Source organism: Saccostrea cucullata, unplaced genomic scaffold (genome assembly GCF_032062105.1).
Source record: "Saccostrea cucullata isolate Sc308-1 unplaced genomic scaffold, CSIRO_AGI_Scuc_v1 ctg16541, whole genome shotgun sequence".
Taxonomy (NCBI): Eukaryota; Metazoa; Mollusca; class Bivalvia; order Ostreida; family Ostreidae; genus Saccostrea; species Saccostrea cuccullata.
The window spans coordinates 16,309-35,740 of record NW_026929024.1 but is presented as its reverse complement, the minus strand read 5'-3'; the positions used below and the strand labels follow the sequence as shown (position 1 = coordinate 35,740).

General features: G+C 35.2%; 3 protein-coding genes across 3 annotated transcripts; 1 reads left to right on the top strand and 2 right to left on the bottom strand.

Moving 5' to 3' along the window:
- Positions 1-3,291: 3,291 nt before the first annotated feature.
- Positions 3,292-4,281, bottom strand: LOC134279608 (uncharacterized). The gene has a single exon (XM_062762029.1). It carries the CDS (start codon positions 4,279-4,281, stop codon positions 3,292-3,294), a length of 990 nt encoding a protein of 329 aa, XP_062618013.1.
- A 159-nt stretch (positions 4,282-4,440) lies between these two features.
- LOC134279607 (uncharacterized) lies at positions 4,441-7,095 on the bottom strand. Its single transcript, XM_062762028.1, has 2 exons — positions 6,948-7,095; positions 4,441-6,626 (listed from the first exon to the last, which is right to left on the bottom strand). Exons 1-2 carry the CDS (start codon positions 7,093-7,095, stop codon positions 4,441-4,443), a joined length of 2,334 nt encoding a protein of 777 aa, XP_062618012.1.
- A 7,694-nt stretch (positions 7,096-14,789) lies between these two features.
- LOC134279606 (microfibril-associated glycoprotein 4-like) lies at positions 14,790-18,552 on the top strand. The gene is made up of 6 exons (XM_062762027.1): positions 14,790-15,084; positions 15,489-15,625; positions 15,798-15,894; positions 16,099-16,266; positions 17,937-18,196; positions 18,343-18,552. Exons 1-5 carry the CDS (start codon positions 14,796-14,798, stop codon positions 18,194-18,196), a joined length of 951 nt encoding a protein of 316 aa, XP_062618011.1. The 5' UTR covers positions 14,790-14,795; the 3' UTR covers positions 18,343-18,552.
- The last annotated feature ends 880 nt before the right edge of the window (positions 18,553-19,432 follow it).

The following is a 19,432-nucleotide window of genomic DNA, read 5'->3' as shown; positions in this document are numbered from 1 at the left end:
AGGTGAAAACAAATTTCAGAATATGTTATCTTGACGCTTAAATTTTAATATAAACTTAAGAAAAATATACCAAGCCAGGTGAATTTTAAGAGGAAGATCAAAATGACAAAAAATTAGTAATATCACATAGGCTGATTTTTACCATTTAGCTTTTCCTAATAAAATTCACCTGGCTTGGTATATTTTTCTTAAGTTTATATTACACTTTTAGCACATTGTTAACATATTCTGAAAATTGTTTTCACCTGTAAACCTTTACTGAATGTGATTTGTCTATATTTGTTTTTTCATTGAAATATTACTAATATTTTTAAGTCTTTTTCAAATTCCAGTACTTAAGAGAGAAAATTCTAAGAACCATCTTCATTTCTAAACTTGTGACATGATATTAGATCTTTTTCAAAGAAAAAATTTGTTTGTATCATCTGTCCTTAAGCTGAATGTAGAAAATGTGGATAGTGCAAGGGCATACGCTTGTTTTTCAAGAAAAAAATTGTTACAGATTAAAAGAGGTTTATATCCTCTACCCAAAAAGTGCTGGGAGCTAGTCAGTGCTGTTTGTGAAGTACTTAGAATTTTGCCGAAAATGCTTATTATAGCTAAAAATTTCCACTTCGCTTAAATTCTGTTATAAATAAAATTAATGTTATGCAGACCAGGATCAGCTCCCAGCACTTTTCAAAATATACACTATATGAGCAATAAATATTCCAAATTTCAGCTCAAACAAAATAGTCTATGCAATTGCACTTTTGATGTAAATCACGAATACGCTCATCGTTTTAGCGATATTCTCTATATTCCTTATCCCTGTGCAGCTTTAATGCTACTAGATAAATTCATATTCTATACACATTGTATTTAATAAATTATTTTCTTTTAGTTTTTATGATTAGGTCTAAAAATTAGCAATGGTATCATATTTATTTAAGCATTCTTGTAATAATTTAACCAGTGAATCTAGTCCTCTGGATAACTTGTGTTGCGTCATACCAAGGCTGATGACGTCATATTTGACAAAAGGCTTTCTTCTATTACTCGACTGTATCGCTATCAAGTATTACAATTTTACAAGATTTTATGAATAATCGATAAAATAAGTAAATTCAAGTTGTTATTTACGCATGATCATGTTGTTAATTAATTTTTGTGGCTTGTTAAATTTCAATGACGTCACAATTAAACTTCCAATACGATGTACAAGGAATTTGAACTCTGACCTTCCTTAATATAGCTGAGTTTACTGAGACATGACGACAATTACTAGTCCAGTCTGTGTTTACTGTGACATGACGACAATTACTAGTCCTGTCTCTGTTTACTGTGACATGACAACAATTACTAGTCCAGTCTGTGTTTACTGTGGCTTGACGACAATTACTAGTCCTGTCTGTGTTTACTGTGACATGACGACAATTACTAGTCCTGTCTGTGTTTACTGTTACATGACGACAAATACTGGTCCTGTCTGTTTTAACTGTGACATGACGACAATTACTAGTCCTGTCTGTGTTTACTGTGACATGACGACAATTACTAGTCCTGTCTGTGTTTACTGTGACATGACAAGAATTACTGGTCCTGTTTGTTTTTACTGTGACATGACGACAATCACTAGTCCTGTCTGTGTTCACGGTTAGATGACGACAATTATTACTCCTGTCTGTGTTTACTGTGACATGACGACAATTACTGGTCCTGTCTGTGTTAACTGTGACAAGACGACAATTTCTAGTCCTGTCTGTGTTAACCGTGACATGATGACGATTACTAGTCCTGTCTGTGTTTACTGTGACATGACGACAATTACTAGTCCTGTCTGTGTTTACTGTGACATGACGACAATTACTAGTCCTGTCTGTGTTTACTGTGAAATGACGACAATTACTAGTCATTTCTGTGTTTACTGTGACATGACAACAATCACTAGTCCTGTCCGTGTTTACTGTAACATGGCGACAATTACTAGTCCTGTCCGTGTTTACTGTTATAAGACTACAATAACTAGTCCTGTCCGTGTTTACTGTTACATGACGACAATTCCTAGTCCTGTCCGTGTTTACTGTTACATGACGACAATTCCTAGTCCTCTCTGTGTTTACTGTGACATGACCACAATTACTAGTCCTGTCTGTGTTTACTGTGACATGACGACAATTACTTGTCCTGTCCGTGTTTACTCTGACATGACGACATTTACTAGTCCTGTCCGTGTTTACTGTGACCTGACCACAATTACTAGCCCTGCCTGTGTTTACTGTGACATGACGACAATTACTAGTCCTGTGTGTGTTTACTGTGACATGACGACAATTACTGGGCCTGTCTGTGTTAACTGTGACATGACGACAATTAGTAGTCCTGTCTGTGTTTACTGTGACATGACGACAATTCCTAGTCCTCTCTGTGTTTACTGTGACATGTCGACAATTACTAGTCCTGTCTGTGTTTACTGTGACATGACGACAATTACTGTGCCTGTCTGTGTTAACTGTGACATGACGACAATATCTAGTCCTGTCTGTGTTAACAGTGACATGAAGACAATCACTAGTCCTGTCTGTCTCGACTGTGACATGACGACAATTACTAGTCCTGTCTGTGTTTACTGTGACATGACGACAATTACTGGTCCTCTCTGTGTTGACTGTTACGTGACGACAATTACCAGTCCTGTCTGTGTTAACAGTGACATGACGACAATTACTAGTCCTGTCTGTGTTTACTGTGACATGACAACAATTACTGGTCCTTCTTGTTTTTACTGTGACATGACGACAATTACTAGTCCTTTCAGTCTTTACTGTGTGATGACGACAACCACTAGTCCTGTCTGTGTTTACTGTGACCTGACGACAATTACAAGTCCAGTCTGTGTTTACTGTGACATGACGACAATTACTTGTCCTGTCCGTGTTTATTGTGACCTGACGACAATTACTAGTGTTGCGCTTGGTCAGTTCAGAAATTCACACCGTCATGTAGTAACATTTTATTGTTTCGACCTGTTAATGGATAGATATCTATTACAATAAATAACAGTTTGTTGATAATTATACAATTCTCATTATTATTAACAGTCATGTTTTAAATACTAAATAACTCACAGATTGACGGGCTAAATACATGACATTGTTTCGCCGTTGAGGAGTCCGTGCATCTCAAACCGGATATTACTTACGAAATAATAAAGTCCGAAACGATACGGATGGAATGTACAATTCCGAAACGTACACTCCCCCCACCATTTGTCCGGGGATATGAAAAAGTTCACATGTTCACAGTTTACATTTACACCTGTTCTTCAATTGGAAGAATCACAACTAATCGTCGAACTGATCTGCAAACCACCGTATCTGGACAACCACAATATTTAGGATCTTGGTTCAGATTTTTGTATCTAAGTTTTACATCCCGAACTTTTCCATCACTTCCTGGGTTTGCCTCCGAAACTTGTGCCAGTTTCCATTGACCACGCACATTATTTGAATCTTGAACAATTACAATGTCACCATTTTGAATGTTTCTCCTTTCATGATTCCATTTCTGTCTTATAATAAGGGTATGAAAGAAATCTCGTGTCCATCTTCTCCAAAATGTATTCACCACACGCTGAACAAATTTCCATCTTATTCTGGGGTCCTTGCAATCATCCCAGTCTCTTACAGGGACTCTGGTGCTTGCCCGACCTAACAATAGATCGTTCGGACAAAGATATGTACCTTCAGTAGGGTCGCAATTTTTTGTACCAATGGGACGTTCATTTAGTAGATTGGAAACTTCAAAGAGAACAGTTTGTAACTCTGAAAATGTCATAATTGCTGATCCAATGGCAGTCTCAAGAGAAAGTTTTGTTGAACGAATAAGCGACTCGCTGCAACCATTTTCCCAGGGTGCGTCCGCTGATTTTGTTGTCTGCCAATCCATGCCTCTAGCTTTCCCAAAATTCTTGATATCTTCCCAATCCCAAGTATGTACAACTTTTTGTAATTCTTTCCCGGCAGCAATTAGTTGAGTACCTGCATCAGAAATCATTTTTCTGGGATATCCTCTGATGGAAACAAAACGTCGTAGTACCATAAGGAAACTGCCCATGTCATATCCTTCTGGTACATCAATATATACTGCTCTTGAAACTAAGCAATTAAACAAGACACCATAACCTTTCCCATGGGTCCTCTTCTTAACTGCATCCTTGATTACAAGAGGTCCAAACAAATCAACAGCACACATGTAGAAGGGAGGGGTCGGTTTAAGTCTTGTCTCTGGCATTGGACCCATCTGTTGACCTTGCATTGATTTGAATTTTCTTCTACATATTACACACCTAAATTTAATTCTGCTTATAATGTTTTTTTACTTTAGGTATCCAAAATCTGCTACGGATCTTTCCTAGAGTAACGTCAATCCCTGCATGATCTTCATCGTGTATTGCTTTCACTACACATATTCTGTAAATTCGTGATTTGTAGGAAGAAGTGCAAATGTGGACTGATTCCAGGTTTCTTCAATCCATTTACTCATTCTTTGTCCAACTGTAATAATTCCATCCTTTGTTCGTTCAGGGCCAAGACGTCGAAACCTCTGCATAACATTGTTTGGTAGGTCCATTTGAGCATGTAAAATCCAAGCCTTTTCAGCCTCTCTTATAACTTCAGCTGTCACATTTTTCAGAATCTTCTTGAATGAGTGCGCCTTGAATATAAGTTGCAAAATACCAGTGAGTCTATACAGCTTATTCAAGGATGAGATTCTCGTGGTGTCTATCAATTCCAGTATCCGAGTTGAGGATTCCTTTGGCTTCACTTCAATAATTTCTGTCAACACACTGTGCACCAATGAATCTGGAATTTCTGAAACATCAACAGTTTGTTTCATTGGCCACTGTTCAATAGGATAGTGTAAGAATTCTGGTCCTTTCTGCCACCTTGAATCATTGTTTAATATGCTGGGATGTGTAATCCTTGTTGTAAGATCTGCAGGATTTTGATCAGAAGGAATCCAAAACCATTCAGCCTTTTGTGTCTTTGATTGAATTTCGGCTATCCTATTGGCGACAAATGTACCAAAACCGTAACTTTCCTTTTGAATTTGGGCACGGACAATTGCAGAATCAGTAAGATGAATTACTCTCTGAAATGTAAAAGTCATGCTTTCCACAATTTTTTCCCTTATTCTAGCTGACAGCACAGCACCGCAAAGCTCAAGCCTTGGAATGGAAAGTTGCTTAACTGGCGCAATCCGATTTTTTGCAAAAATTAATCTGACGTCATAAATGTCCCAAGCAGTCTCCCATCTTATGTACGCACACGCTCCAAAAACAAGATTGCTGCCATCAGAAAAAAGCACCAAGACCGGATTTCCAAAGACATTAGTTGGTTTTAAACATCTGGGAATGCACAGGGATTCTAACTGAAAGAGTCCATTGAAAAATTCTATCCATTGTTGTCTCATTTCTGCGGATAAAGGTTTATCCCACACTTCAGACTTACTCTGGTTTCCTTGGCATAAATTTCTTATGAGAGATTTTGCACTAAGAGTGTAAGGAACGATCAGTCCTAAAGGGTCATACACTCCTGCAACTTGGCTGAGTACCATTCTTCTTGTCAAATTTTCAGGAATTTCCTCCGACTTATTGGTTGATTTCTCTTCATGGCTTTTATGCTTTGTTTTCCTGGAGAAGTTCAATCGCACTTTAAATGTAAATACATCATCAACAGGTTTCCACACTAGTCCCAACACCTTTTCTGATTCTGTATTCATTATGTTGATTTCATCAATTTCCTGATGATGGTCTCCTGATATAATCCAATGCTTTATGTGAAAGCCACCAAAGTCCAATACTTGATTGATATCCTTAGCCAATTGCAATACATTTTCAAATGTGGGATCTGATGCTAAAATGTCATCAACATAGCTGTTGTTTTTTATAACACTAGCAGCCTTTGGGTAAACATCTTCCAGCATTTCAGCTGTTTTATTGAGAGCTATAATAGCTATAGCACCACTGGGGCGATCTCCAAATGGAACACTGGTCAGCACATAATGATCTGGTGGTCTGTCGATTTCACAATTTCTCCATAAAAATCTGTGTGTATGCTGATCTTCTATGGAAAGATGAATCGAGTTATACATTTTGGAGATATCGCCTACAAGACCAACCTGATTTTCTCGAAACTTCAACAAGATGGAAAGAAGATCATTTAAAACTTTTGGTCCTTTAGCCCAGTAGTCATTAATAACATGACCCATGTAGGAAGCAGAAGAGTTGAACACAATTCGAAGTGGTGTGGATGATGATTCTGGTTTTAAAACCTCATGATGTGGAAGATAGTGCACAGGTCCTTTGTATGAAGTAACTTCCTCTGGTGATAATTTTCTAGCAGCCTTTCTCTGCACCATGTCATCTATCTGTTTTTGATATTCCTGAGTGTGTTCATCGCCAGTTTTTTTCAGTCGTTGTTCCGTTGACCGTAAACGGCCTATAACAGCTTGTATGTTATTAGGCAGTTCTGAAGGATTCCGTTTCCATGGGTAATTTATGGTCCAGCATTTGTTGGCATCATCATGCTTTAATCCAGTCTCAATCATGTTCAGTTCATGCTCCTCTTCAATGGTGTAATGTCCTGAACCAACAACACAATGTCCACATTGACACCCTCCACACCTTGGTTGACAGTAGGTTTCTAAGTGTTTCAATATCTAGAAAACTATCAAACAGATCTTTTAGCGATTTAGTATTCATGATATGACATGGAATTTAATTCACTTCCCGACAAATGATTGATACAAAACGAGTTTGGCATTGCGGATACTTTAATCAGCACCCTAAAATTTCAATGTGAATGACTTACACCTCACACAATAACCAAATTGATTTTTCATCAACTTGAAGATTTTCAAAAACATCAAAGTTCAAAAGCAACACAAAATTGGTTGAACAATACGATATGCCGTCAACTCTTGTGGGTAAAAGAATGCGTACAGTCTGATCCAATCAATGTAAATCAACCTCTCCACATGGTCTGCAGATATCAGAGTCTGTAATTCCATTAAATAATTGTGCACCATCATGTTTACACCACAGCGGAACATCTTATTTCTTGTATCCTGCATTTGTTGTATTTATTTGCTAAATACCGTTTTTGAATTAATTTGTGCCAATATAGATCCAAATCCTTGTCTGTCAAGGGGATTATATATTCTTTGCTATGTAGTTATTCCAATCTACAATTTTATCCACCTTCGTGATACTGAGGGTATACATCATTACATGTAGATGAATAAATTAACATTTCCTTGCTGGCAGAACGATAGTGAAATTAACGATTTTTTGTATTTGAATTCATTTAGGTAAAGAATATATTTAAATGGTCAAAAAAGTCTTATAAAAGAAATTGTTTTTTCACAAAGTTGATAGCAAAATATTTTCCATAAAAACTATAACTTCACGTAATTAAGAAAATACATAAGAAGGCCTGTAAGGGCTTGTTGGAAAGGAAATTTTCTCCCAGGTTCTTTTGTTTTCTATTAACACAGAAATAAACTTAAAACTGAGCTTTGTTTAAACGTTTAAAATTATACTTTACATAGAAAATAGTGCAAGAAAAAATCGAGAAAAACACACAAGTGCAAGAAAATTCTTGTTTTTAAAATATACTTTAAAGTAACAACAATAATTTTTACATATTTTAAAAGCAGAGAAAATATGCTTTAAGAATATACCATACTTTCTTTATAAAGTTAATCAGGAAAAAAATGTCAATCGTCTGGAAAATCGGCAATTACTTTGGAAAATTACGCCAATTTAAAAAAGTCACGTTTGTCTTCACAACGTAAAATCGATTAAATACCGGCAATCAAGACATAATCTTTTTAGATATTTTAAAAGTAGAGAAAATTTCCAAAAAGACGATATATAGTTTATATACCTTCGCGCTACCATTAAATAGATACGGAGATCTTATTTTCGCGAAGTCGGTGTTTAACGATCGGTCAATTTGACTGGTACGGAAATGAAGGGGTTAATATGCTGGGATGTGTAATCGTTGTTGAAGATCTGCAGGATTTTGATCAGAAGGAATCCAAAACCATTCAGCCTTTTGTGTCTTTGATTGAATTTCGGCTATCCTATTGGCAAATGTACCAAAACCGTAACTTTCCTTTTGAATTTGGGCACGGACAATTGCAGAATCAGTAAGATGAATTACTCTCTGAAATGTAAAAATGTCATGCTTTCCACAATTTTTTCCCTTATTCAGCCTACAGCACAGCACCGCAAAGCTCAAGCCTTGGAATCGGAAAGTTGCTTAACTGGCGCAATGATTTTTAAAAATTAATAAAACAGCCTCTCCCATCTTATGTACACACACGCTCAAAAAAGTTCACCAAGACCGGATTTCCAAAGACATTAGTTGGTTTTAAACATCTGGGAATGCACAGGGATTTCTTATGAACGTCCATTGAAAAATTCTATCCATTGTTGTCTCATTTCTGCGGATAAGTTTATCCCACACTTTAAATAAATTTCTTATGAGAGATTTTGCAAATACATCCTGCAACTTGGCTCAGTACCATTCTTCTTGTCAAATTTTCAGGAATTTCCTCCGACTTATTGGTTGATTTCTCTTCATGGCTTTTATGCTTTGTTTTCCTGGAGAAGTTCAATCGCACTTTTGTAATACATCATCAAACAGATTCTTTTTCCGTTCTGTATTCATTATGTTGATTTCATCAATTTCCTGATGATGGTCTCTCTGATATAATCCAATGCTTTATGTGAAAGCCACCAAAGTCCAATACTTGATTGATCCTTAGCCAATTGCAATACATTTTCAAATGTGGGATCGTATGCTAAAATGTCATCAACATAGCTGTTGTTTTTTATAACACTAGCAGCCTTTGGGTAAACATCTTCCAGCATTTCAGCTGTTTTATTGAGAGCTATAATAGCTATAGCACCACTGGGGCGATTTCCAAATGGAACACTGGTCAGCACATAATGATCTGGTGGTCTGTCGATTTCACAATTTCTCCATAAAAATCTGTGTGTATGCTGATTCTTCTATGGAGTTGATTCCTTATACATTTTGGATATATTGCCTACAAGACCAACCTGATTTTCTCGAAACTTCAACAAGATGGAAAGAAGATCATTTAAAACTTTTCTTTAGCCCAGTAGTCATTAATAACATGACCCATGTAGGAAGCAGAAGAGTTGAACACAATTCGAAGTGGTGTGGATGATGATTCTGGTTTTAAAACCTCATGATGTGGAAGATATTGCACAGGTCCTTTGTATGAAGTAACTTCTCTGGTGATAATTTTCTAGCAGCCTTTCTCTGCACCATGTCATCTATCTGTTTTTGATATTCCTGAGTGTGTTCATCGCCAGTTTTTTTCAGTCGTTGTTCCGTTGACCAAACGGCCTATAGCAGCTTGTATGTTATCTCTCTCTTTCCATTTTCATTCGTTTGTTGGCATCATCATCTAAATAACATCGTTCAATCACTTCTGAAGGATTCCGTTTCCAGTCTACACTATTTATAAAGCTGATAACAACACAATGTCCACATCGACTATGACCTTGAGCTTCTGGATGTCACTCTAGAAAACTATAAAACAGATCTTTTAGTTTCTCTGATATGCATGGAATTTAATTCACTTCAGTCTGTGCAAAACAGTTTGGCATTGCGGATACTTTATCATTATTCCCCTCACACAATAAATTGACTTTTAATGCCTCTCCGTGTAAGCACTTTTTCAGAGCAAATGGGTCTGTAATTCCATACGAATGGTACCATAATACATTCATAGTCTCTTTTGAAACTTGGGTATTCCCGTATTGCACCGCTAAATGAAGGTGCATCAAGTTTTTTAACTTTAACGGTTTCCTTTTTTGTTTTTGTCTCTAATTCCTTTTGTTTAATCTTTTCTGCTAATCTTGTCACATGTAAACGGCACTCACATAATTCACTGTACATTTTGTCCATGTCTCTATCAACATTTTCATGTTCACTTGCTTGTAATTCATTTTCTAGATCTAAAAGTTCTATATATTCTGCATGACTTCTTTCTAAATCATTATAATTTTCCGTTGATCACTAAGAATATTTTGTAGTACACCATGGTCCTCCTTATAACCTAATTCTCTAAATCTGTTGTATATTCTGTAAAACTTGCCCTTTTGCGTTGATATTCTTGCCCTGTAGCTCAGGATCTTTCGACTCTTCGGGTGGCGGCATGTTCCCTCTGTGTCGAAATGTTGCGCTTGGTCAGTTCAAAATTCACACCGTCATGTAGTAACATTTTATTGTTTCGACCTGTTAATGGATAGATATCTATTACAATAAATAACAGTTTGTTGATAATTATACAATTCTCATTATTATTAACAGTCATGTTTTAAATACTAAATAACTCACACATTGTGGGCTAAATGTTGTTTCGCCGTTGAGGAGTCCATGCATCTCAAACCGGATATTACTTACGAAATAATAAAGTCCGAAACGATACATACGGAATGTACAATTCTACAACTAGTCCTGTCTGTGTTTACTGTGACATGACGACAATTACTAGTCCTCTCCATGTTTACTGTGACATGATGACAATTACTAGTCCTGTGTGTGTTTACTGTGACATGACGACAATTACTAGTCCTGTTTGTATTTACTGTGACATGACGACAATTACTAGCCCTGTCCATGTTTACTGTTAAATGACGACAATTACTAGTCCTGTCTGTGTTTACTGTGACATGACGACAATTACTAGTCCTGTCTGTGTTTTCTGTGACATGACAACAATTACTAGTCCTGTCTGTGTTTACTGTGACACGACGAAAATCACTAGTCCTGTCTGTGTTTACTGTGACTTGACGACAATTACTAGTCCTGTCTGTGTTTACTTTGACATGACGACAATAACTAGTCCTGTCTGTGTTTACTGTGACACGACGACAATCACTAGTCCTCTCCGTGTTTACTGTGACATGGCGACAATTACTAGTCCTGTCTGTGTTTACTGTTACATGACTACAACAAGTTAATTGATGCAAAGCATCATTTAACATGTCAAAAAAGCACTTTCACAATTCAAAGCATTCATGCAAGAAAAGAACAGGATATTCAAAGCTGAAATACTGATCATGTTTATTTCAGGCCGTCTTTAAAGCAAAATAAACAGATAAATATTTTTTAAAAAAATGATAGAAATTTTAGTATCATGCCTGCTGTTCATTCCAATTCAATGAATAAAATATATTTTAAACTAGAAATTTTAGTGCATTTGCTCATCCAATGGATTTATTGATGTAAAAAAATCTATGATGAATAGGCATGGGCGTCGGATGCAAATCGAAAGTGGGTCGGGGGTGGGGTGGGCAAACTGAAAGGGGGGGGGGGGGGCTAAACCAACAAAAAATGGTAAAGCCCATTTTCAAAGCCTATATAATGTACATATTTGCAAAACAGTGGGGGGAGCTAACACCCCCCCCCGGTTCCGACGCGTATGATATGAGAAATCATTGTTATCAAAATGAAGATGTATACCTTTAAAGATATACCACATGCTGATACACTGCTGCATGGTGCGGTGCAAAATGTATAAAAATAATCTTTGTGTCATTCGCAGCTGTAGCATTTTCAAACAAGTTTTAACTAGTGGAGCAACTTTCCAATTTTTTATTCACCATGCACTTTTACCACGTGCAATTCACTATTATCCGGAAAATCATAACGATTTCCTTTTATATCTTACACACTCCCTGGATGGGGAGTACCTATTGTAAACTCTTTTTATTTAACCATAAATTATCAATTATCTGCTGCCAAATGATAATGAAATTGAAACAAAATAACAACGATTAAATCTTAATTTAAAGCAAGTTTTTTAAAATATTTTACTCATGATTTTATACATGTTATAATTTGAAAATTATTTTACTGACCTAATAAAATAATAACATCTCATTTCCCCATGTGCACTTTCTAACACAACCACAAATCGATCGGCCGCTGCTGCGGCCGATAATAACTAGCCCTGTCTGTGTTTACTGTGACATGACAACAATCACTAGTCCTGTCCGTGTTTACTGTGCCATGGCGACAATTACTAGTCCCATCTGTATTTACTGTTACATGACTACAATAACTAGGCCTGTCCATGTTTACTGTGACATGACGACAATTACTAGTCCTGTCTCTGTTTACTATGACATGACGACAATTACTAGTCCTGTCTGTGTTTACTGTGACATGACGACAATTACTAGTCATGTGTTTGTTTACTGTGACATGACAAGAATTACTGGTCCTGTTTATTTTTACTGTGACATGTCCTGTCTGTGTTCACGACAATTACAAGTCCTGTCTGTGTTTACTGTGACATGACGACAATTACTAGTCCTGTCTGTGTTTACTGTGACATGACAATTACTAGTCCTGTCTGTGTTTACTGTGACATGACGACAATAACTGGTCCTGTCTGTGTTTACTGTGACATGACGACAATTACCAGTCCTGTCTGTGTTTACTGTGACATGACGACAATCACTAGTCCTGTCTGTGTTAACAGTGACATGACGACAATCACTAGTCCTGTCTGTGTTGACTGTGACATGACGACAATTACTAGTCCTGTCTGTGTTTACTGTGACATGACGACAATCACTAGTTCTGTCTGTGTTGACTTTGACATGAGGACAATTACTAGTCCAGTCTGTGTTTACTGTGACACACTGGTTCTGTCCATGTTAACTCTGACATGACGACAATTACTAGTCCTGTCTGTGTTTACTGTGACATGACGACAATTACTGGTCCTGTCTGTGTTTACTGTGACATGACGACAATTACTGGTCCTGTCTGTGTTTACTGTGACATGACGACAATTACTAGTCCTCTCTGTGTTTACTGTGACAAGACGACAATTACTAGTCATGTCTCTGTTGACTGTGACATGACGACAATTACTGGTCCTGTCTGTGTTGACTGTTACATGACGACAATTACCAGTCCTGTCTGTGTTTACTGTGACATGACGACAATTACAAGTCCTGTCTGTGTTTACTGTGACATGACAACAATTACTGGTCCTTTTTGTTTTTACTGTGACATGACGACAATTACTAGTCCTGTCAGTGTTCACTGTGTGATGACGACAACCACTAGTCCTGTCTGTGTTTATTGTGACATGACGACAATTACTGGGCCTGTCTGTGTTAACTGTGAAATGACAACAATATCTAGTCCTGTCTGTGTTAACTGTGACATGACGACAATTACTAGTCCTGTGTGTGTTTACTGTGACAAGACGACAAATACTGGTCCTGTCTGTGTTAAGTGTGACATGACGACAATTACAAGTCCTGTCTGTGTTTACTGTGACATGACGACAATTACTAGTCCTGTCTGTGTTTACTGTGACATGACGACAATTACTAGTCCTGTCTGTGTTTACTGTGACATGACGACAATTACTAGTCCTGTCTGTGTTTACTGTGACATGACGACAATTGCTAGTCCTGTCTGTGTTTACTGTGACATTCTATGTCATTACTTTGACATGACAACAATGGGCGGGAGGTGGAGAACTGTAAATGTTGTATTACTGTATAATGGGTCACTGTATGAAAGCTCGTGTTAAATTTTACTTTAAATGCAATTTTAATGCTGCAAAAATTGGTTGTTAGAATGCATAGCATATTGTGGGGTTGTAATTCATATAAGATTCAACAAATAAATATCTTAATGAATGAAACATACGGTCTAGGTAATAGTAAGTTAATCACTTTTCACTAGTAAATGTCCTGATATGTTAATACTTGGCGTGAGGTTTACTTCATTGCAAATTTTTACAGGTATCCAGCAATAAGTGAATTTTTTTCAAATACATATTACGATATAGTCACTCATTTGGATATCTATTTCATTTTTGATTTCTCTGCGATGACTCAGTCTACTATTATTTCGGGAAATACATCGCAACACTGGATCTGAATGGTGAGAAATAAGATAAAGAACTTTAAGGGTTAACTCAAAGCGTAAAAAACAGAGGGACATAATCATCCCTACATTTTCTCCCGCTTTTCGACAGTTGTACAAAACTAGTTATATAATACTGCATTTTTCAGCCAGTACGATGACTCTCCATAATCAAACAATGTTCACCAAGCCCATTAGGCTCGATAAATCTTTTACTCTTTTAGATTCTGAATCATGGCATTAAAGACGCTTTAAAGTAGCAATAATTGTGTAATTTAATGAGATCAAGATAACCAATTTATTTCCTATTCAGCCCATTTTAAAAAATATTTTTATTGCCCTGTAAAAATTTCAACCTAAATCCACAAGAAATCATTATTCTACGGGGGTTATTTTTTGTCACTTGGGTTATGCAAGTTTTAAGAGTGATGATACTTTTCGACGTCGAATAATGACCGGTGGCAATTATTGCCGTAAAATATTGAGCAGGGGTTATTTTTCGACGTCGAAAAATAACCCTTGTCAATATTCTATGGGGGAATTACTTTTCTTCACAAGGGTACGAAAAGTGACTAGGGGAGCGTTTGGGGAACATATGTAACGGTTCCCGTTACAATAATCACTAGTTTATTTCAGATTCAACAAATCAATATTTAAATGAATGAAACATACGAAGTACGTAACCATTATCCAATCATTTTCCGTAACTGATGTTTATTTGATATTTATATTTTGTATTTGGTATACTACGTAGCATATTTCTACAGGTACCCAACGACGAAGCCAGTAGTTCTAAGTACAAGCTACGATATGGGCGCTCTTTGTGCAATAATTTTAGTTTTGGTCTTTTTTGACGTGTGCCAGTCTACTATTATTTCGAGGAAATACAAAGCCAAACTGGAACTCAATGATAAGAAGTCAAATGAAGAACCTTTAGGAGAACACAACTCAACATCAGTAATAGAGTGTGCAGCGCGTTGTCAAAGCGAGTGTAGTATCTTTGGTTTCCACTCTCAAATGAAAAAATGTCGAACCCACAAGAGGAACCTCATGTCTGAAGTATCAGATGAGGATGGCTGGAGATACTACTCACGTGACTGTATGTATATCTGTTATTTTCCTTTTTTTACTCACCATAAATTAGATAAATATCATGAATCTTTATTGCTCAATATCATTAATTAGTTCTAAGTAATAGCCCTTTCTTATTATTTGTAATCACTTCAATTTCCGTAATAAAAACATGCTTAACAAAATTTACATTGTAGTTCATATATTAGCTTTAATTAAGAGATAACGTCACTCCTCTCACTTAATTCTTGTATATACAATGTATGATTCCAGTATTATATTTTATGAGTTATTTCTGTACATTGTATATACATAGCATGATTCCAGTATTACATTTTATGAGTTATTTTTGTACATTGTATACGCATAGTATGGTTCCTGTATTATTTTTTAGTTATCTTTTATGGATTGTGAGGTTTTTTTCTGCTTTAGTTACTCCAATAGACTGTAAGGACCTTCAATCAGATGGATACTTTAATTCAGGGGTGTATGAAATCTACCCCTATGGTACCATTACCAGTCCTGTCCCGGCGTACTGCGATATGACTACAATGGGCGGGGGATGGACGGTTTGTTGTTTATTTTAATATAAAGGCATATTATACAATTTATTTCACACTCAATGTTTTGTTGTTTAACGGAATATGGACTGAAAAAGTATAAATATTCTTAGATTATATCATATATATTGATCCCTCAAATGTTGAAAACAATGATTTGCTATACGTGTTAACTTTAAAGGCAATCCAAAAACGAATTAATGGAACCCTGGACTTTGACAGAACCTGGACGGAATATAAAAATGGTTTTGGCGCCCCAGAACAGGATGTCTGGGTTGGTAAGTGTAAATTACTTGCAAATAGGAACTTTTATTCCTTCAAAATTAAAAAAAAAATACATGTGTCAGGTAATAGATTGAAGCATAATAAAGATCTGAGCTTAATACTTGGTAATATGTGTTCTACGATATATACATATCATGTTAGACTGATATATCAAATAAAGAGTAAAAGAAAAGAAGAAAATCATTATCTTAAATCAGGAAATGACGTAATCCATCAATTAACCAAAGAAGGTACCTCATCCCTGTACGTGACAATAACTCTACAAAATGGTACAACGCTGTATGAAACGTACGACAGATTCTCTGTCTCCGACGAAGCAGGAAAATATCAACTCTTTCTTGCAGGACCTGCCACGGGAACCTTGGGTAAGTGTATCCATGTTAATTTCTAAAGGTATGTCACACGTGAAATTTGTTAAATCAAGGATTTTTTAGAAGTATATTTTAAATAAGTTCTCATATAGTGTGACTCAAAATTGCAAAAGAAATAGGGGGTCAGTGTGCATCCTATTGATCTACGATATAATTGAGTTGACCTTTTTGCACTCAAACTCTAAATTTTGAAAAATTGAGTTAACCTTTATCATATTTTACCAGATGTAACCAAGGCAATAAATTAAATTTTTTTTTACGTAAAAAAGTTTTAATAATACCTATCATTGAACAAAACTTGCAAATTAATGCGCGTAAATTATTGTGTGACCTTTTTGCACCAAAAAAGTAATATTTTTGGTGTATCAAATTAATTGAAAGGCAATAAAACATTTTATTAATCAATCTTTTTTCCACTTTTGTGCTGATTAGTCACAAGAATCGAGTACTTTAAAAAAATGAAAGAAAAAGTTCGGGTCAGTGATGTTAAATTTGAAATATTAGTCAAAATATGTGATTTTTGGGTGAAAAATGCTGTAAATTTTATCTTGACTTATTAGACATATCTTCATTTTTTGGCAAAGTTTGTTGAAAGAAGGTGTAAAACGTGTTCTTAAAATATATATCCAAACCTATATTAAATATTTCAGTAATATCATAACGGAACATATCTCCGAGTAAAAGTATGTGAGGCTAAAGTTATAGGATATTCAATTTAAAAAATGTGCAGATTTGCAGAATTATCTGCTTACACGTATTCTTCAACCACAAGAAGTAGTCCCTTATAAAACTTGCTTCTTTGTAGCTTTTTGAGTAGTGTTTTCGTTGACTGTTAAACCATTAACATTGTTGAATTAAAGTATGTTATAATAATTGTATTTTAATGAATTTTTTTAGATAAGAGGTCCAGCGTGAACTTTTCTAATAAGCTGACGAATGACATACTTTGAAATTAAGTTCAAATTACGTATATCATTAAAATGATACTTTTGTGTATTGATAAATTATAAAATTCTTTAAAAAAGAAAAGGATGTGTTTTTTTTCTGATAATCTCTTAACGTTTTTGATTCCATGCTAATTAAACATGTTTAACATTTCAGAATATCATTGGCCGGTACAATTAACATACGCAGCTGATATTGAATTTCTAATTGTCAAGTGTAAACAATTTCTAATTATACATTTTATGTACAAAGAAAATTATATTATTTTTTTTAACAGACAAATCCCAAAATTACATTAGTTCAACATTGTTATTCAGCTTGGGTTTCCAGATATTTTTTTATAATTCACATTGTAACTTATACGGAAAAAGTTTACAGAACATGATAGTCTGATTTTCAATGATTAACATTTTTTACTACTACGGAATAGGAAGTCTACAGTGTGTCATTGATCTTAAATGTCCAAAGGTTTACGAAAATTTGATGACAAAAAAAATTTGATCGGATAAAATTTCAAATAAAAAAAGCTTAAAAAGCCAAATTCAAAAGACCTCAACGCGTTTCACATTTACATTAATTTAATAGGAAATCTACCATCTTATAACATTCACAGATACACCATATCTGATCTCGTTATTAATGATTTACTTAGTATTTCATATCACACCTTTTTAAATGCACTGTGTAGGACAAATATTAAATTTTCATTTTTTCTACAGGAGACTCTATGTTACACACTGGTGATTCTAGGACCGATCTGTCTGGGATGTCCTTCAGTACCCCAGACAGGGATAACGACGGGTATTTAGGTAACTGTGCTGCTCTCAGTAACCGTAGAGGAGGCTGGTGGTTCAACTGGTGTGCCGACGCCTTCCTTAACGGTCAGTGGTCCCCGGGGTACTGGCTCTGGCCATGGTATCCTACAGTGACTGATAGTAAACAGATAAAGGAGACCCTCATGATGGTCAGACGTCACTAGGTAAACATCATTAAATCCTAATATAACATAGTTTTTTTTCTTTTTGTATTACTGTGAAAATTTCAAAAGGTTATAAGAGGTTTTTCAAAGTGAAATATGTCCTTATTTCTGTGAAACATTAATTTAATTCTATTTTTTCTTAACAGACGAAAGATCATCGATCAATTAGACGAATCCAGTTTGATTCAAGAGACGGTTTTAAATTTAACATTTATCACGGGGTTCTTTTTCTGTAAGACTGTTTGACATGAAGTGACTAAACAAATATGTTTTCAGGGGATGAAGGATTATGTAAAGCAATAAATGATTGTGATCTTGTTCTACTGATTGTATTCTGCAAATGATGTACTTTATATATGTTGTAATAAATTTGAAATTAGAAATATTTCGTTGTTATTCACACTAATAAATGAAGATGTCTGGACGGAGAATTAGGATGTAGATTACTTTATTGTCAAACCTATTACAGCGGAACCTGTTTAATCCGACACATTTGCGATACATTTCACTGTGGTGTCCGCCATTCAATTGACACAATGCAAGGGGAATGTCATAAGCGAAACCCAAAATTTGAAATTATTTAAATTCATTGTTATTTAGGTTAGAGATAATTCATGTAAGTTGAAGAAGAAATCAAATTTGCAAAACAAGACAAGGAGTTAGAAAAAAAGCACTGACTCATTATTTTTGGAAAGATGTTATCTTATATCTGCAACTGTCTTTGCAAATAAAACTTAGCGAGCTAACATTAATCAATATGTTTGCAAATACTTTTGCAATTATGAGACTACATCTTTTAAAATAAATGATTCAATATGACAAGTCATTCTCTATTATGCAATGTGTAGACTTTGGTTTATATATATATATATATATATATATATATATATATATATATATATATATATATATATATATATATATATATATATATATATATATATATATATATATATATATCCAAAAATTTGATTGACTACAACTTGAAATTTGTTATTAAATCAATAGGAAAAGTTTTAGGAGGTAATGATAAAAATTCAAGATAAATTTGTGAAACAAAGAGGCTCATGATGAATGTTGTCGTTTGCAGGTCAAACACCAAGGTCAATATAAAATTAGTTTTGGTACCAAAAGAAAAGTTCCTCACAATGAGTCTACCTTCTAAAATAAAAAACAAATAAGCAGCGACAGTTCAGTACTAAAGACCAAAGTTAGAGATTTTCAAAAGTAGGTCAA

What these genes read in the sequence shown, in the direction of transcription:
- LOC134279608 (XM_062762029.1), bottom strand. Translation starts at nt 4,281, where the DNA reads ATGGGTCCAATGCCAGAGACAAGACTTAAACCGACCCCTCCCTTCTAC.
- LOC134279607 (XM_062762028.1), bottom strand. Translation starts at nt 7,095, where the DNA reads ATGTTCCGCTGTGGTGTAAACATGATGGTGCACAATTATTTAATGGAA. An exon ending in ACAAGAGTTGACGGCATATC is followed by an intron (nt 6,627 to 6,947) that starts GTATTGTTCAAC and finishes TTGTTGGTTCAG; the next exon opens with GACATTACACCATTGAAGAG.
- LOC134279606 (XM_062762027.1), top strand. Translation starts at nt 14,796, where the DNA reads ATGGGCGCTCTTTGTGCAATAATTTTAGTTTTGGTCTTTTTTGACGTG. An exon ending in GAGATACTACTCACGTGACT is followed by an intron (nt 15,085 to 15,488) that starts GTATGTATATCT and finishes TTTCTGCTTTAG; the next exon opens with TTACTCCAATAGACTGTAAG. An exon ending in AGAACAGGATGTCTGGGTTG is followed by an intron (nt 15,895 to 16,098) that starts GTAAGTGTAAAT and finishes ATCTTAAATCAG; the next exon opens with GAAATGACGTAATCCATCAA.